Source organism: Strongyloides ratti (genome assembly GCF_001040885.1).
Source record: "Strongyloides ratti genome assembly S_ratti_ED321, chromosome : X".
In the NCBI taxonomy this organism is placed as follows: Eukaryota; Metazoa; Nematoda; class Chromadorea; order Rhabditida; family Strongyloididae; genus Strongyloides; species Strongyloides ratti.
In genome coordinates, this window is record NC_037309.1 from 2701828 (window position 1) to 2715762 (window position 13935).

General features: G+C 19.1%; 3 protein-coding genes across 3 annotated transcripts; all 3 read left to right on the plus strand.

Annotated features, from left to right (window-relative positions):
- Positions 1-1104: 1104 nt before the first annotated feature.
- On the plus strand, positions 1105-10032 carry SRAE_X000058000 (Leucine-rich repeat protein SHOC-2; the record flags this gene model as incomplete). The annotated part of the gene is made up of 5 exons (XM_024644942.1): positions 1105-1551; positions 1707-1961; positions 7719-8264; positions 8389-8676; positions 8821-10032. 5 exons carry the CDS (start codon positions 1105-1107, stop codon positions 10030-10032), a joined length of 2748 nt encoding a protein of 915 aa, XP_024510449.1.
- Positions 10033-10623: 591 nt separating this feature from the next.
- Positions 10624-11807, plus strand: SRAE_X000058100 (Homocysteine S-methyltransferase domain-containing protein; the record flags this gene model as incomplete). Its single annotated transcript, XM_024644943.1, has 2 exons — positions 10624-10887; positions 10929-11807. 2 exons carry the CDS (start codon positions 10624-10626, stop codon positions 11805-11807), a joined length of 1143 nt encoding a protein of 380 aa, XP_024510450.1.
- A 1629-nt stretch (positions 11808-13436) lies between these two features.
- On the plus strand, positions 13437-13781 carry SRAE_X000058200 (ShKT domain-containing protein; the record flags this gene model as incomplete). The annotated part of the gene is made up of 1 exon (XM_024644944.1): positions 13437-13781. One exon carries the CDS (start codon positions 13437-13439, stop codon positions 13779-13781), a length of 345 nt encoding a protein of 114 aa, XP_024510451.1.
- Positions 13782-13935: the final 154 nt, after the last annotated feature.

Below are 13935 nucleotides of genomic sequence, written 5' to 3' on the forward strand. Positions count from 1 at the left end.
AGTAACATCTTCTAATCTGTCAATTATTTTAAAAACCCCAGATCATATACTATGAAGAGATAATATTTTTTTTTATTTAAATTTTAAACATTACATAAAATGCCCATTTAACTTTGTCTATGGTATCATTTTTCACTTTGTTATCTCTACACTTAATAGTCAAAAAGAATGATGTTTTACCATCAAAAAGTGATCAAAAAATTTTCAAGGCAACAGGGTATACCTATAGATTAAAAAAAAAAACAATATATTTATAATATATTCTCCCATAGATCAATGATATTATTACCATAACAATAATAAAAATAAACATTAAAGAAATTTTTGAAGTGTGTCGTTTATATCTTTTTAATTGTATATATTATACTTAAGGTTACTTTATACCTGTAATATTTATTTTAAAATAATTTTTTAATATAACATTTTGTTAATAAAAAGAAAAATTGAATAAATTTCTTAAACAGTTTTTAAATTTTTCTTTTATTAAGGAAATAACACTATTTCCTCACATTTCTTAAATAATGTGATAAACCAGCTAAACTTTCTTTTTTTTTTAAAATGCCATTAGAATTTTCAATTTATTTACCTTGATAATTAAAATTTTAAATGTCACTTTATACACTATTTTTCTATTTCTCTATCTATATTAATAGAAAAATTATAAAAAAATTTTTTTTCCATATATATTTAAGATTTTTATACAAATAATTGTTATGTTTATGTGTACTTTAAAATTATCTGTATTTATAAATAAAGTAAATTATATATTTTATATTAAAAAAAAAACTAATCACTATGCATTTTTTCTTTTTAAATTCTTTCCTCAGTTATCAAGGTAAATTAACATTTTAATAAGTAAAATAATTTATCTTTTAAAATAATGTTAAATATTTATCTTTTTTAGTTATTTAATTATTGTCATTAATATATTTTTATTATAAAATACTTAAATTAGTCTTTTTTTTTTGGATATAATATTCTTATAATATTAATAATAATAGACTAGAATTATTATTTTTAATAAAAAAAAATAGTATAAATTTGAAAAATTTTTTATAGATAAAAAAAAAATAATTGGTAAATGAATTATCTAAAAATTTAAAAATGGTTGATAATGATGATGTAGATGTATATATATCAAAAATTCATTCAAATAAAATGGAAAATAAAAATGAAAAACAAGAGGAGGAGGATACCTCTTCAATTACAGCACAAGAACAATTGCAAAATTTGTATTTAGAAAATTCTTCTGTCAAGACAACATTCACTGATCCATCTACCTCATCTGTTACCTATTCACCACGTCGTCAAAATATTTTTAAAGAAATTTATCTTGCTAATAAAAGACGTTTTTCATTACCTGGAAAACATTTATCTAATAAAGATATTCATAATACAATTGAACATTTACCAAACAATATTTCTAGCGTTTCTAAACATTATTTAAAATCAACAGCTGAAACAGGCTCATTTGATAATATACCATCATCAACTGATAATGGTACCACTACCTTTTTAGAACAAGAACATCATCAACCTTCTTCACAAAATGTTAGTTTATAATTGTTTGTCATTATTAATTAAATTTATTCCACTTATTAAAATATATATAAAAAAATGTCTAAATTAGGTAGTGTAACAATATTTTAATTATATATATATATATATCCCATTTATAAAATTATATATTTAAAATTTTTTTTCAGAATCAATCAAAAAATTTTCTACGTCGTTACTCTCTATCTTACTTAATGAATGGCAATTTTCATCGTTCGGATAGTAATAATGATACAGGTAGTCAAAATTCATTTAAAACATCTACAAATAATGGAAAAACAATAAGAAGAGTTTCTGTAATTGAAGTTGAAACAAATAATAAAAAAGAAAAAGAAAAATTTCATTATGCTGGCTTAAAATTAAAAGACAAACAAAAACTTCAAAGTGGATATATGAAAATTCATGTAAGTTTTTTTTATTTATAACAAATAAAAATAAATTAAATATATGTATATATATCTTAAGATGGATTTATCTAAATATTTATATGAATTTTAAAAAAATATAAACATATATATATATTAAGTAATAGAAAATTAAATAAAAAAATACAAAATAAATTTTTTATTCTTTTTATGAGTAAAAAAATGATAGCTAAAAATAAAAGTAGAGAAAAAAAATTAATTAATTTAAGCCGATTTTTTAATTAATTTTTTCTTTTTGAAATAAACAACAATTGTTCTTTTTTTCCCAATTGTATATGTTATTTTTTTTTGTTTCATGATATATTTATATATTACTTTAAACCAATAACAATTTTTGCAATTTTATTTTATTTATTCTTTGCAATAAAATTGTATATAGCCAAATTATGATGTTTAATTATTATAACAATTTTAATTGCTAACAATTATTAATATAATTGTACTCTTTTTTACTTTACATTTTAACACTTATATAAGTGGTGAAAATATTTTTAATATATTAAGGAATATTATATTTGTAATAACAATAAAACCTAGTAATATTTCAAGAATGATTTTTAGTTGATTTACTTTGTCACAACATAAATTGTAATTACAATATCTTTAAGCTATTTTATATTACTTTTAATTCAGTGAAGAATATAAAACAGGTAAAATTTTATTATTGTTTTCTCCTAAAATTTTATTACTAACAAATTTATTATTGTCTTAAATTACTATACTTATATTCATATTTACTTTTTTACTATAAGTGATTTTTAATTTTAAATTGTTAAATTTTTCTTATTAAATAACTTTTAATTTTTATTTTATAAATGAATCTATTCATTTCTTTAAATATTTAATAAATATTGAAAATTATTATCTATTTAAAAAATAACATTTTTATACCATATTCAAAAATACTAAAATATATTAAAAAAAAATTTTTTTATTTCTCTTTTATTAGAAAAAATATCTTTTATTAAATGATTATAAAAAAAAAAAACTTTTTATTTCCATAAGTTTAATGTTACATACTAAATTTTCCACTATTTAATTTTTCAAAATGGAGTCTTTGGTATAGAAGAAAATATTGTTACAAATATATGTAATATAATGTAATAATGAAAAAAATATTTATTTAATTGTTAATATATGAAAAATTTACATACATTAGTTAAAGTAAGATAAGAATTTAAATGTATAACTATTTTTTAATTATTTTTTTTTATCCAAATTTTTAATTATTTTTTACTAATATCTAATCACTTCATTAATATTTTGTCAAATTTATTATTTATATTTAATAAAATTGAGTATTTTTTTTTTGTTACTTTATGATGATTTAAAAAATAATAGATATGATAAAAACAGAAATTTTATTTTAATAAATTTATAGTTTTTGAGGGGTTTATAGGATCTCTTTGGTTCATCCTATTTTTGTTAACAAATAAGTTTTAAAACTAGTGATAATATATAAATATATATGTATATTTTTTAGTTTATAGTTAATGTTAAATTGTACATAATATTCTTCTACTTACCAATGTACATTTTTGTGTAGACAAAATTTGTTTCTCAACAAGTCCCAAAAGAGATTCATGAGTCTTCGCTCTTACATCTAATATTTTATCCTTTTTAAAAATTTTTTCTGATAAATATTACAAATAGGGTATATGACGTTTTCCTGAAACTGTATTATATTTTTTTATATACATATGTATTTACATTACTCATGTAACATTCTAAATTTTTAAATAAAATTTCAATTATTTCTTTATCATTATAAAGAAATACTATATTTAGATTGCCTTTACTTAGCTAGTCATTTAATTATCAATAACCTATTTGTTTTTGAATATCTGGTGAATTTTATCTTTTTGCAAACATCTACTCTTCTATTCAACATTAACTATACTTATCACATTTTCTTTTGTTTTATTATTTTAAAAAAAAAATTTGATTAATAATTTTTAAATATATAAATATATATCTATTTATTTATATACATATATATATATATAATATATAACCATCGTATAATGATGAAATAAAATATGTTTGAAGAATAATTGATAAGCTTATCCTATTATTGTCAAACATAATGATTTACTTGCTCATTCCACCATAATTTGATATATCTTTTATATGCTTTCTATGATTTGATTTGCAAATTAATAAACATTACTAAGTAAAAAAAAAAAGAAAAGAAAAATAAAAGAAGATAAATTTCTTTTAAATTGATATTTTTAACAGTACAAAATACTTATTGAAAAAAGCTTCTTAGACTAGATATATTTATATTTATATATATATATATATTTTATTTATTTTACCATATGATGGTCTACATAAATTCACTTCAATTAACACATTCTAAAGAGATCCTTCAAATGCCGGGAGTAAAATAAATGGCAATTTATTTTTGGCATACATATTTTTATTTAATATTCTTTCTTCAAAAATTATTTTCTCTTCATGGACCAGAAATAAAATTATTTATCTTAGTTACAAAATCACCTTTTCCTTCATTATACAATTTTTTTCCCAACTAAATAAATCGATAGTTTTTTTTTTAATTTAAAAATTATTTAAAGAAAAAGTTTTCTGTTATTCTTATTTGTTATAGACATTTTTAAATAAATGAAACATTATTCTTTTATACATTTACTTTCATTTAACAATTTTAAACTTATATAACTTTTATCAACTTGACTTCAAATATATAGTAAGAAAAAGTTTTTTTTTATTCTGGTTTTTATCATTATTATGTTATTATATATAATAAACCATTATTATATTTATTTTCATTCAACTATAATTAAATTAAAATGGAGTAAATGAAATTTTTACTATAAAAATAATCCTTTTTTTTTATTATAAATACATAGATATTTTCTTACCATTTAATTATCAATTAGTTTTAGAAAATTTAAAAGAAAAATTTTTTAAAACATTAAATAATGATGAAAATATAAACTTCTAATTGTATATTACCGTCATTCTAACCATATCACTTCTCTTTAGTTAAATTTAATGATGCATTAAAAAAAGGTTAAAAAATTCAAAACACACAACACAATTATCGTTGATTGATAATTTTAGTAATTTCAAGTTTGTATAATACATTTTAAAATAAAATTTATTTATATAATTATTAAAATGTTACACTGAGATACTCAAAATAAAAAAAAAATACCTAAAGTATTAATAATCAGTTTCAAAAAAAAACAAGGTATGACAATATAATTTAAAAAAAAAGTTTAGTAAAAAAAAACCTAGTTATACAATTTTAAATTTAATTCATCAATTTAACAGAAAATTATATATATTTTTTTACATTTATCATAATCATATAGTATTGATGTCATTTTTTAAACAATTATATTTGTTATTTTAATTACTATCATTATAAAATTAATATCTATTATATATACAAATATATGCTAAAAACAGTATCATGACAAAATTTTAAAAAAAAAAAAAATTTTTAAGTACTAAAAGTTTTATGTTATTTATTTATTTTAATAACACTTATCTTGCATTTAAATAAAAATATTTTAGCTTTTTTTTTTCAATAAAAATATAAAAATTTTTATTTAAATGCTGTCATTTATATTATATTTTTTATCATAATTTATATAAGATCTATCAAAGATATATAGATATTTTTGATGAGACCCAATGGTATTTTTATAAATATATAAATATGTATATTTTTAAAGTAATACTAGTAAAAAATTATACAAATGAAATTTAATCAAAAATTTTTATTATAAAATGAAAGAATATTAAAATAAAAGATATTGAAGAAAAAAAAATTTAATTTTGTTATTATGAATTTAGATAATGTATTCTTTGTGTCATACATTTTTAATTATTTCTTGAAATATTATCAAATGTTTACTTTTTTTTTTAGATAATCGTTTCACTATTACCATTTTTTTTTATAATTATTTAACTATATATAAATATATACTAGATCAATGTGGTTAATAGGTTGAACAATTTTTATATTTTCCTTAACAAATGAAAATTACTTTTTAATTGTTTACTCTCTTTTACCTTCCTTTTATATATCATCATGCACTGTTTTATTTCAATTTTATTATTTCTACCTTTCTAATGACTTTATAACGACAAAAAAATAATATATATATGTATTTTTAAAAATTCAATATTAACATTATAAAATTATCTCAGACATATCAACAACTAAAAATTTATTGAAATTCTATTGAAAAGAAAATATATAATTGATGTATATGTGATTTATTTATCCTTTATATTATTATTATAATATATATTTATATATATAAAATACTATTATGTTGTTGATAATTGTTTCCTAAAATAATAACAATAAGAAGTTCATCTATTTAAATGTATACATTTTGTTGATAACAAAAGATACCACAAAATAAATTCATCTTCATTTTAAAAATAACGGTCTTAGTAACAGACAGTTAAGTAGGCTTCTTTTATCAAATCCTTAGGTTAAGCTAAGGATCGCTTAATCTTATCTGGCCATCTAATTTTTCAAATAATTTCATTTATTTATAAATAGATACATTATAAGGCATACCAGTTGCTAACATTCTAATACTTTTACTACAACTTTTCTTATCTATTAATTATTTATTTCTATATGTTAACTAAATAATTTATCACTTTTATGAGAAACTTTTTATTCCTGAAACAATTTCTTTTATATATAGTGAGCTATCTTATTATTACCTTTTCATATATCTTTTAATAAGCCGTCAAATATGATATTATTATATACATATAATATCTATTTACCTTCTTTTTAATTTTTTTTTTTATTTAAATAAAGTTATGAAAAATAAAAATTAAAAAAAAAAAAAAACAAAAAGTATTTAATAACTTAATTCTATCTATCTTTTAATCATTAACTTTTCCTGATAGTTAATTGATCTTAAACCAGTCTAATATTGTTATACAAATTGGTTAAATAATTTAAAGTAGGCCAAAAAGACAGGTTGGCAAAATTATATTGTAAATTTTTTTTTTAAATAAGATCACCTTTCACATTTATATTAACCTTACAATTTAATTAAAGATTCTTTCTTTTTACTTAATAAAAATAAAAATTTAATAAAAATCGCTTGATTGATTATATCATTATTTAATGTAAAGAAAAAGTTTTAATACACAATGTAAAGCTTTATTTTATATTTATATTTAAAAATAAATGTATTACTTTTTATCTCTTTTAATTTTAAACAAACTACATATTTAATTAAATTTTTATCATATATATATATATATTATTCTTAACTTATTGTTTGATGTGATTAATAGTAAATTTTAAAAAAATTATGTAACAAAAAATCAATTATTTTACTTACTTTTATTTTTTAATTACTATTTTTCTTATTTTTTTTTTCTTTTTTAAAAAAAAATATATATGTATATAAATTATCTAGTATTTATATTATATTTTTATCTATATGTTTATGGCATTTTCTTTTAATAATTGTATAATTGATATGTCATAATCTTTACACTTATAATAATATATCAATATGATATGCTATTTATATTATTATAACTATCAATTTGTTTAATTTATTAAAATGTTATTGTTTTCTCAATACTTTTTCAACCATAATATTAAATTGATAACCTTATTTTATTAATGATATATAACCTTTTAACATATTATCATTCTCTTCATTTTTATCTTATTTTATATTGAACACACCCATTTTTACATAATTTTAAGATAAGAGAAGGAATTTGTACATAACCTTCACACTGGATCGCAACAAAAGAAAATCAAAATCTTTGCGTATTGCAAAAAGTTCTATATCACCTGGACCTAATTCCAGGCATACATATTATTATTTACCACCTAGTGCACAACCTTTTTACTCTACATCATCTAAATTTGCCGATTCTATTGTATATTGTACACAAAAATTAGCTGATCATATACATACTAGATTTGGTTCACATACCAAAGATATACAAAATATAGATAAAGATAAAATAACTGAAACACCACAACAACAAGAAGTAGCTATTTTCATGGATGAAGAGGAGACAGCAAATAATGAGTTTGAGTTTAGACCATCATCATCTAAAACATCTCAACAAAATAGTAATGGTGGTAACAAAGAAGTTAAACATGCTAAAACTTCTAGTATAGCTAATCGTTCAAAAAGTCCTTCTGCATTTATTGAAAAATTATCTAATTTTGCTAGAGGCAAATATCGTAGTAGTTTAAATGAAAAAAGCTCTTCAGCTAATACTTTAGAAAACAAATTAAGAAAAGTTAGTTTTATTGTTAAGAATTATTTTTATAAATTCATCAAAAGAAACATTTTAATATAATAAAATTATAAAATAAAAAAAAAAATTTTATATCTTATCATAAATTATTATAATATTATTATAGGATATAATAAAAGAAATACAAAAATGTAAAGAATCCGGAAGTACACGTTTAGATTTTAATTCTGCTTCAATCGAATCAATTCCACCAGTTATTGGTGAATTATATGGACAAATATCTGAATTATTTCTTTACAAAAATAAATTGTCAACACTTCCCTCTGAAATTGGACATCTCACAAATTTAAAAATTTTAGGGTTATCTGAAAATAACTTAACTTCACTACCAGATACATTGTCACAATTACAAAAGTTAGAAACACTCGATTTAAGACATAACAAATTTTCTGAGGTTTGTTTTTTTTTTTTAAATTATTTAATTAAAAAAAGAATAAAAAAAAAGTGTTATCACATGTTATGTGAAAATCAAAAAATAAAGTTAAAATTGTTTTTGTTATTTTAAGATACATATTAACTTACTTATTTTTTTTTTCAGAACATTCCAGCTGTCATTTATAAAATACCTTCACTTGAAAAGCTATGGTTACGTTATAATCATATAAAAAATGTGTCTAAAGATATTAAAAATTTAATTAATGTTAGAATGATAGATTTAAGAAATAACAATATTTCAGAGTTACCATCTGAAATAGGGTGCCTTTCATCAATGACAATATGTCTTTTATCATCTAATCATATTAAATATCTTCCTGAAGAAATTGGAAATTGTTCAAAATTATCACAATTAGATTTACAACAAAATGAACTACGCCAACTACCAACATCAATTGGTAATTTAAATCTTCTAACACGTTTAGCTATAAGATACAACCAGTTAATTGAACTTCCTGAAACATTAAAAAATTGTGTAAAATTGGAAGAATTCATTGTTGAAAATAATAAACTTCATTCATTACCAGATGGTTTACTATCAAGTCTACCATTATTAAAAACAATAAATGTTAGTAGGAATATGTTATCATCATTCCCACAAGGAGGACCTAATCAATTTGAAGCTGCTGTTTCCATATCATTTGAACATAACCAAATTTCAAAAATTCCCTTTGGAATATTTTCAAAAGCTACGGGTCTTACAAAATTAAATTTAAAAGACAATGAATTATCCTCTCTTCCTCTTGATTTTGGTACATGGACATCGTTAACTGAATTAAATATTTCAAATAATAATTTAAGTACATTTCCTGAAGATATTGATAAATTAGTTAATTTAGAAGTTCTTGTAATTTCAACAAATACTCTTAAAAGATTACCACCACAAATTGGTAATTTAAGAAAATTAAGAGAACTTGATGTTGAGGAAAATGAGTTAGATTCAATTCCAAATGAGTTGGGATATTTGACAAATTTAACAAAATTATGGCTTCAAAGTAACAAATTAACTTCTCTTCCAGCAACAATAGGAAATCTCCAAAATTTGACTGAATTTCGTGTTGGTGAAAATATGCTTACATTTATTCCTAAAGAAATTGGGCATATGGGTAAATTGAAGTCTTTATACTTGAATGATAATAGTTACCTTCATAATTTACCATTTGAATTGGCACTTTGTAGTTCATTAGAGATAATGTCAATTGAAAGGTGCCCATTATCAGCAATACCTCATGATATTGTTGAAGGTGGTCCATCATTAGTTATCCAATATCTAAAAACTCAAGGACCATACAGAGCAGCTATGTATCTTCATTGATGAAAAAATGGTATAAAAAAAATTGACAATTATTTTTTTATTACGTAACAAAAAAAAATATGTAAAAAGAAATAACAATAATTATAAAAACCATTAAACTTTTAAAAATCATTTTAATTTAACACATTAATCATTTTGTTATTACTAAACTTCCTATATTACATACAAATAAAATCAAAAATTAATGAAATGGAGAAAATAACAATTTATGTAAAAAGAAAAAATATATATATACAATACAAATTTTCACGTATCTTATATTGGCAAAACAACATTTTTAAAACAAATTTTTCAAAAAAAATGTATAAAAAAAAGTATATCTATATATAAAATTTTTTATATAAATTTATTTTGGTTAAAATATATTATGCATTTTAAAATAAAACATTTTTTTACATTAAAATGTTATTTTTGTTTTAATTTTAAAAAAGTTATCCTATGACGTTTTTTGAAAAGTGTTATTAAACATATTTATGTAGTATTTTCTTTTTTTTGTAAGATACTTTTATATAAAATAATTTATGTTTCTTTTTTTTAAACTTAATTTTTTTTATAGATAAAATTAAATATTTTTATCAAAATATACGTATTATGGGATATCATATATTGGATGGTGGTTTAGGTACAAGTATTGAATTTTTTTATAACACACATGATGATGATCAAAAATATATTGATTATGGGTTTTTTTCATTTAATCTTGCTGTTAATAAAAAATGGCTTCAATTAGCTAATATTCATATGCAATTTTTAAAAAATTATTCAAGTACATTATATACATCACATTATCAAGCATCAATTCCTAGATTATATAAAAAAATAAAAAATTTAAATGAAATTTGGTATTTATTAAAAGTTTGTTTATTAAATGAAAAAAAAATTTATTTAATTTTTAGATTAGTTATGAAATTCCAAAAAGTATTATGCAATTATATAATAAAAATACAAAAAACAATTTATCATTACCAAGTGTTATTATAAGTTGTGGACCAATAGCAACATTTTTTCAGAATAAAAGTGAATATTTAAGTAAGAATTGTCATCCATTATATAAAAATAATATATTTCAAAAAAATGTTGTTGAGATGTATTATAAAATACAAGTACAATCATTATTATCTTTATCATCAGAATGTATAATGTTTGAAACTTTTACATTATATGATGAAATTGAGAGTTTAATTAATGTATTAGATTCTTTATTAAAAAATCATATAGCAAATTTTTGTTTAGGATTATCTATTACATGTAAAAATGAAAAATTTACTTATGGTGATTGTAATATTATTGACATATTTAGACTTGTTAAAAAATCTAATAAATTTAAATATTTTGGTATTAATTGTACTAATCCAAATTATATTTCTGGAATATTAAATAGTTTGAAATCCTTAAATAGTTTAGATCATTACTTAGAAATTATTATTAAAAGTAATAAGGGTGATATTATATATGAAGATGGTGTTCCACATATTATCAATGATGCAAAATTATTTTATGATTATGCTGATGAATGGGAAAAAATAATGCCAATTACAGGTATTGGAGGATGTTGTGGTGTTCTACCAGAAGATATTAATAAATTATATAAAATAAAACATAAATATGATACAGTTATTGAAACTCAAAGTTCGATTAAAAATGATGATCTTAAATTTTTGATAGAAAAAGTTATTGATGATTCAGAGGCATTCTGTACAAGCAAACATTTGGGTATAGAAAAAAAAGATTTGGAAAAATTTTTTGAATTAATAAAATATTGTAATTTAGAGTAAATAAATGATTTTTCATAAAATTATTTAATAAATTTTTTTATATTAACAAACATTTTAAAAAGATATTAAAATTTACTAACAAAACAATAGATTTACCATACAACAATGTTTTCTTTTAAAAAATTATATATCTTTACTATATGTTTATAATAATTATTTTATCAGAGATAAATATACTGATATTTATTATATGATTTTATAAAAAAAATAATTATAATTGTCAAATGATATGAAGATAATAAATATTATTGATATCTTATAAATGTATCAAAATATCTATTTATATTATTAATAATCTTACTATGATTCATATTTCCAATCGAGTGAGGGCAGATTGTGGAAAAACTATTCATTATTTAATCTGTGATAAATGTTTATAAATCATCGTTACATAAACTGAATTCTAAATCAAAGTGTATTTTGCAGAAATACAAGTTTAAAAATTTGCTGAAATGCATATTTTGACAGCATTTTTCAGGTTATTTTGTGTAATTTAGTCATCTCATTTTAATTTGATTTTATTGTAACATCACAGCGTTTTTAAAATTAAAAATAATAAATGGTTAAGATGTCTAGCTCGTTAATGTTTGAATATTTCAATATATCAAAATTTACTACATGATTGTATTTAGTTTTATCGATAATTATATATTTAGTAGTTATGACAGGTAAAGTTTATTTTAAGTATGAAAAATTTGATATCAGATGATGGTTACAATTATTAGACTGATAACAGTAACAATTAATTTATTGAATTAATAAAGTATTAAAAAAATGTATTTAGAAGTAAAACTCAATTTTATTTTAAGAAGAGTGTAAGTGAAGTTATTCGAGTTATAATCAGCATTGGAAAATTTCTATCTATACAAGTGAAATAACTCGAATATCATATTCATAATCTTCTAGGTAAAAAAACAATAAAAAAGACTATTCTAAAAATTAAAAAAAAATTTATATATAATTTAAAAATAAGTATTTATTTTATAAATGCTTTATTATATTTTCATTTTTTGTTTGTGATTATTTAACCATAAAATAATTTTTTTTTACTATTTTAGTCATTGGAAGATTGCATTTTAATGTTAAATACATAAAATGCAAATACGCATACAAAATTCAATTTTAAATTAACTTTAACAAAACTTTAAAAGTTTATTAGCTTTGTTTAATCATAGTTTTATACATTTGAAAAAGTATAAATATTTTATTTATTAGAATATAAATAATTTATGTCTAAAAAAATACTATACTTTTGCAATTCAATATTAATAAAAAAAAATTAATTTTTTTTAGATAGTTTTTTAATAATTTTTAAATAATAAGATTACATTAATCAACAATTTCATTCATTTACATAGAAATTATTTAGTTTTCAAAGTATTAAAAAAATTTTAAAAAAATGTATATAATTTGTAGCAATGATAAATAAAATGTTCTTTTTGAATTACAATAACTTCAAAGATCATGTTTTCTTTTTTTATAGTTTTTTTATATTTTATAAATTTAACTAAAATAAATGGAAATATTGATGGTTTAGTACCAATAATTGTTAATGATTGTAAAGATAAAGAAGATAACTGTGATTCTATGAAAAATTATTGTTCCAATTCTTATTATAAGGAATTTTTGATGGATCGATGTAAAAAAACATGTGGGTATTGTGATGAAGGTGTTGTTAAATCATCAAATTGCAAGGATAATTTTACAAGTGGACCAAATGACTGTACATCTTTAAAATCTTATTGTAAACATCCACAATATTTACAAATGATGAAAGAAAACTGCCAAAAAACTTGTGGATATTGTATTCCAACAGATGATAATAATGATACATCTAATGATAAAAACGATTGCATTGATGAGCTTGATAAAAAAGGCACAAATTATTGTAAAAGCTACGAAAAACTTTGTAAAAATATTGTTTACAAAAAATTAATGTATCAAAATTGTAAAAAAACCTGTGGATATTGTTAAAGAATAACAAAATAAAATTTAAATAATTTCTGCAAATATACATTTTAATATTTCAATAAATTTTTATTTTAATTTTTTTATTAAAACCATTTTAACTTATATCTTTACAATTAATTAAAAATTAAAAACATATGGTATAAAAATTTATAGCACT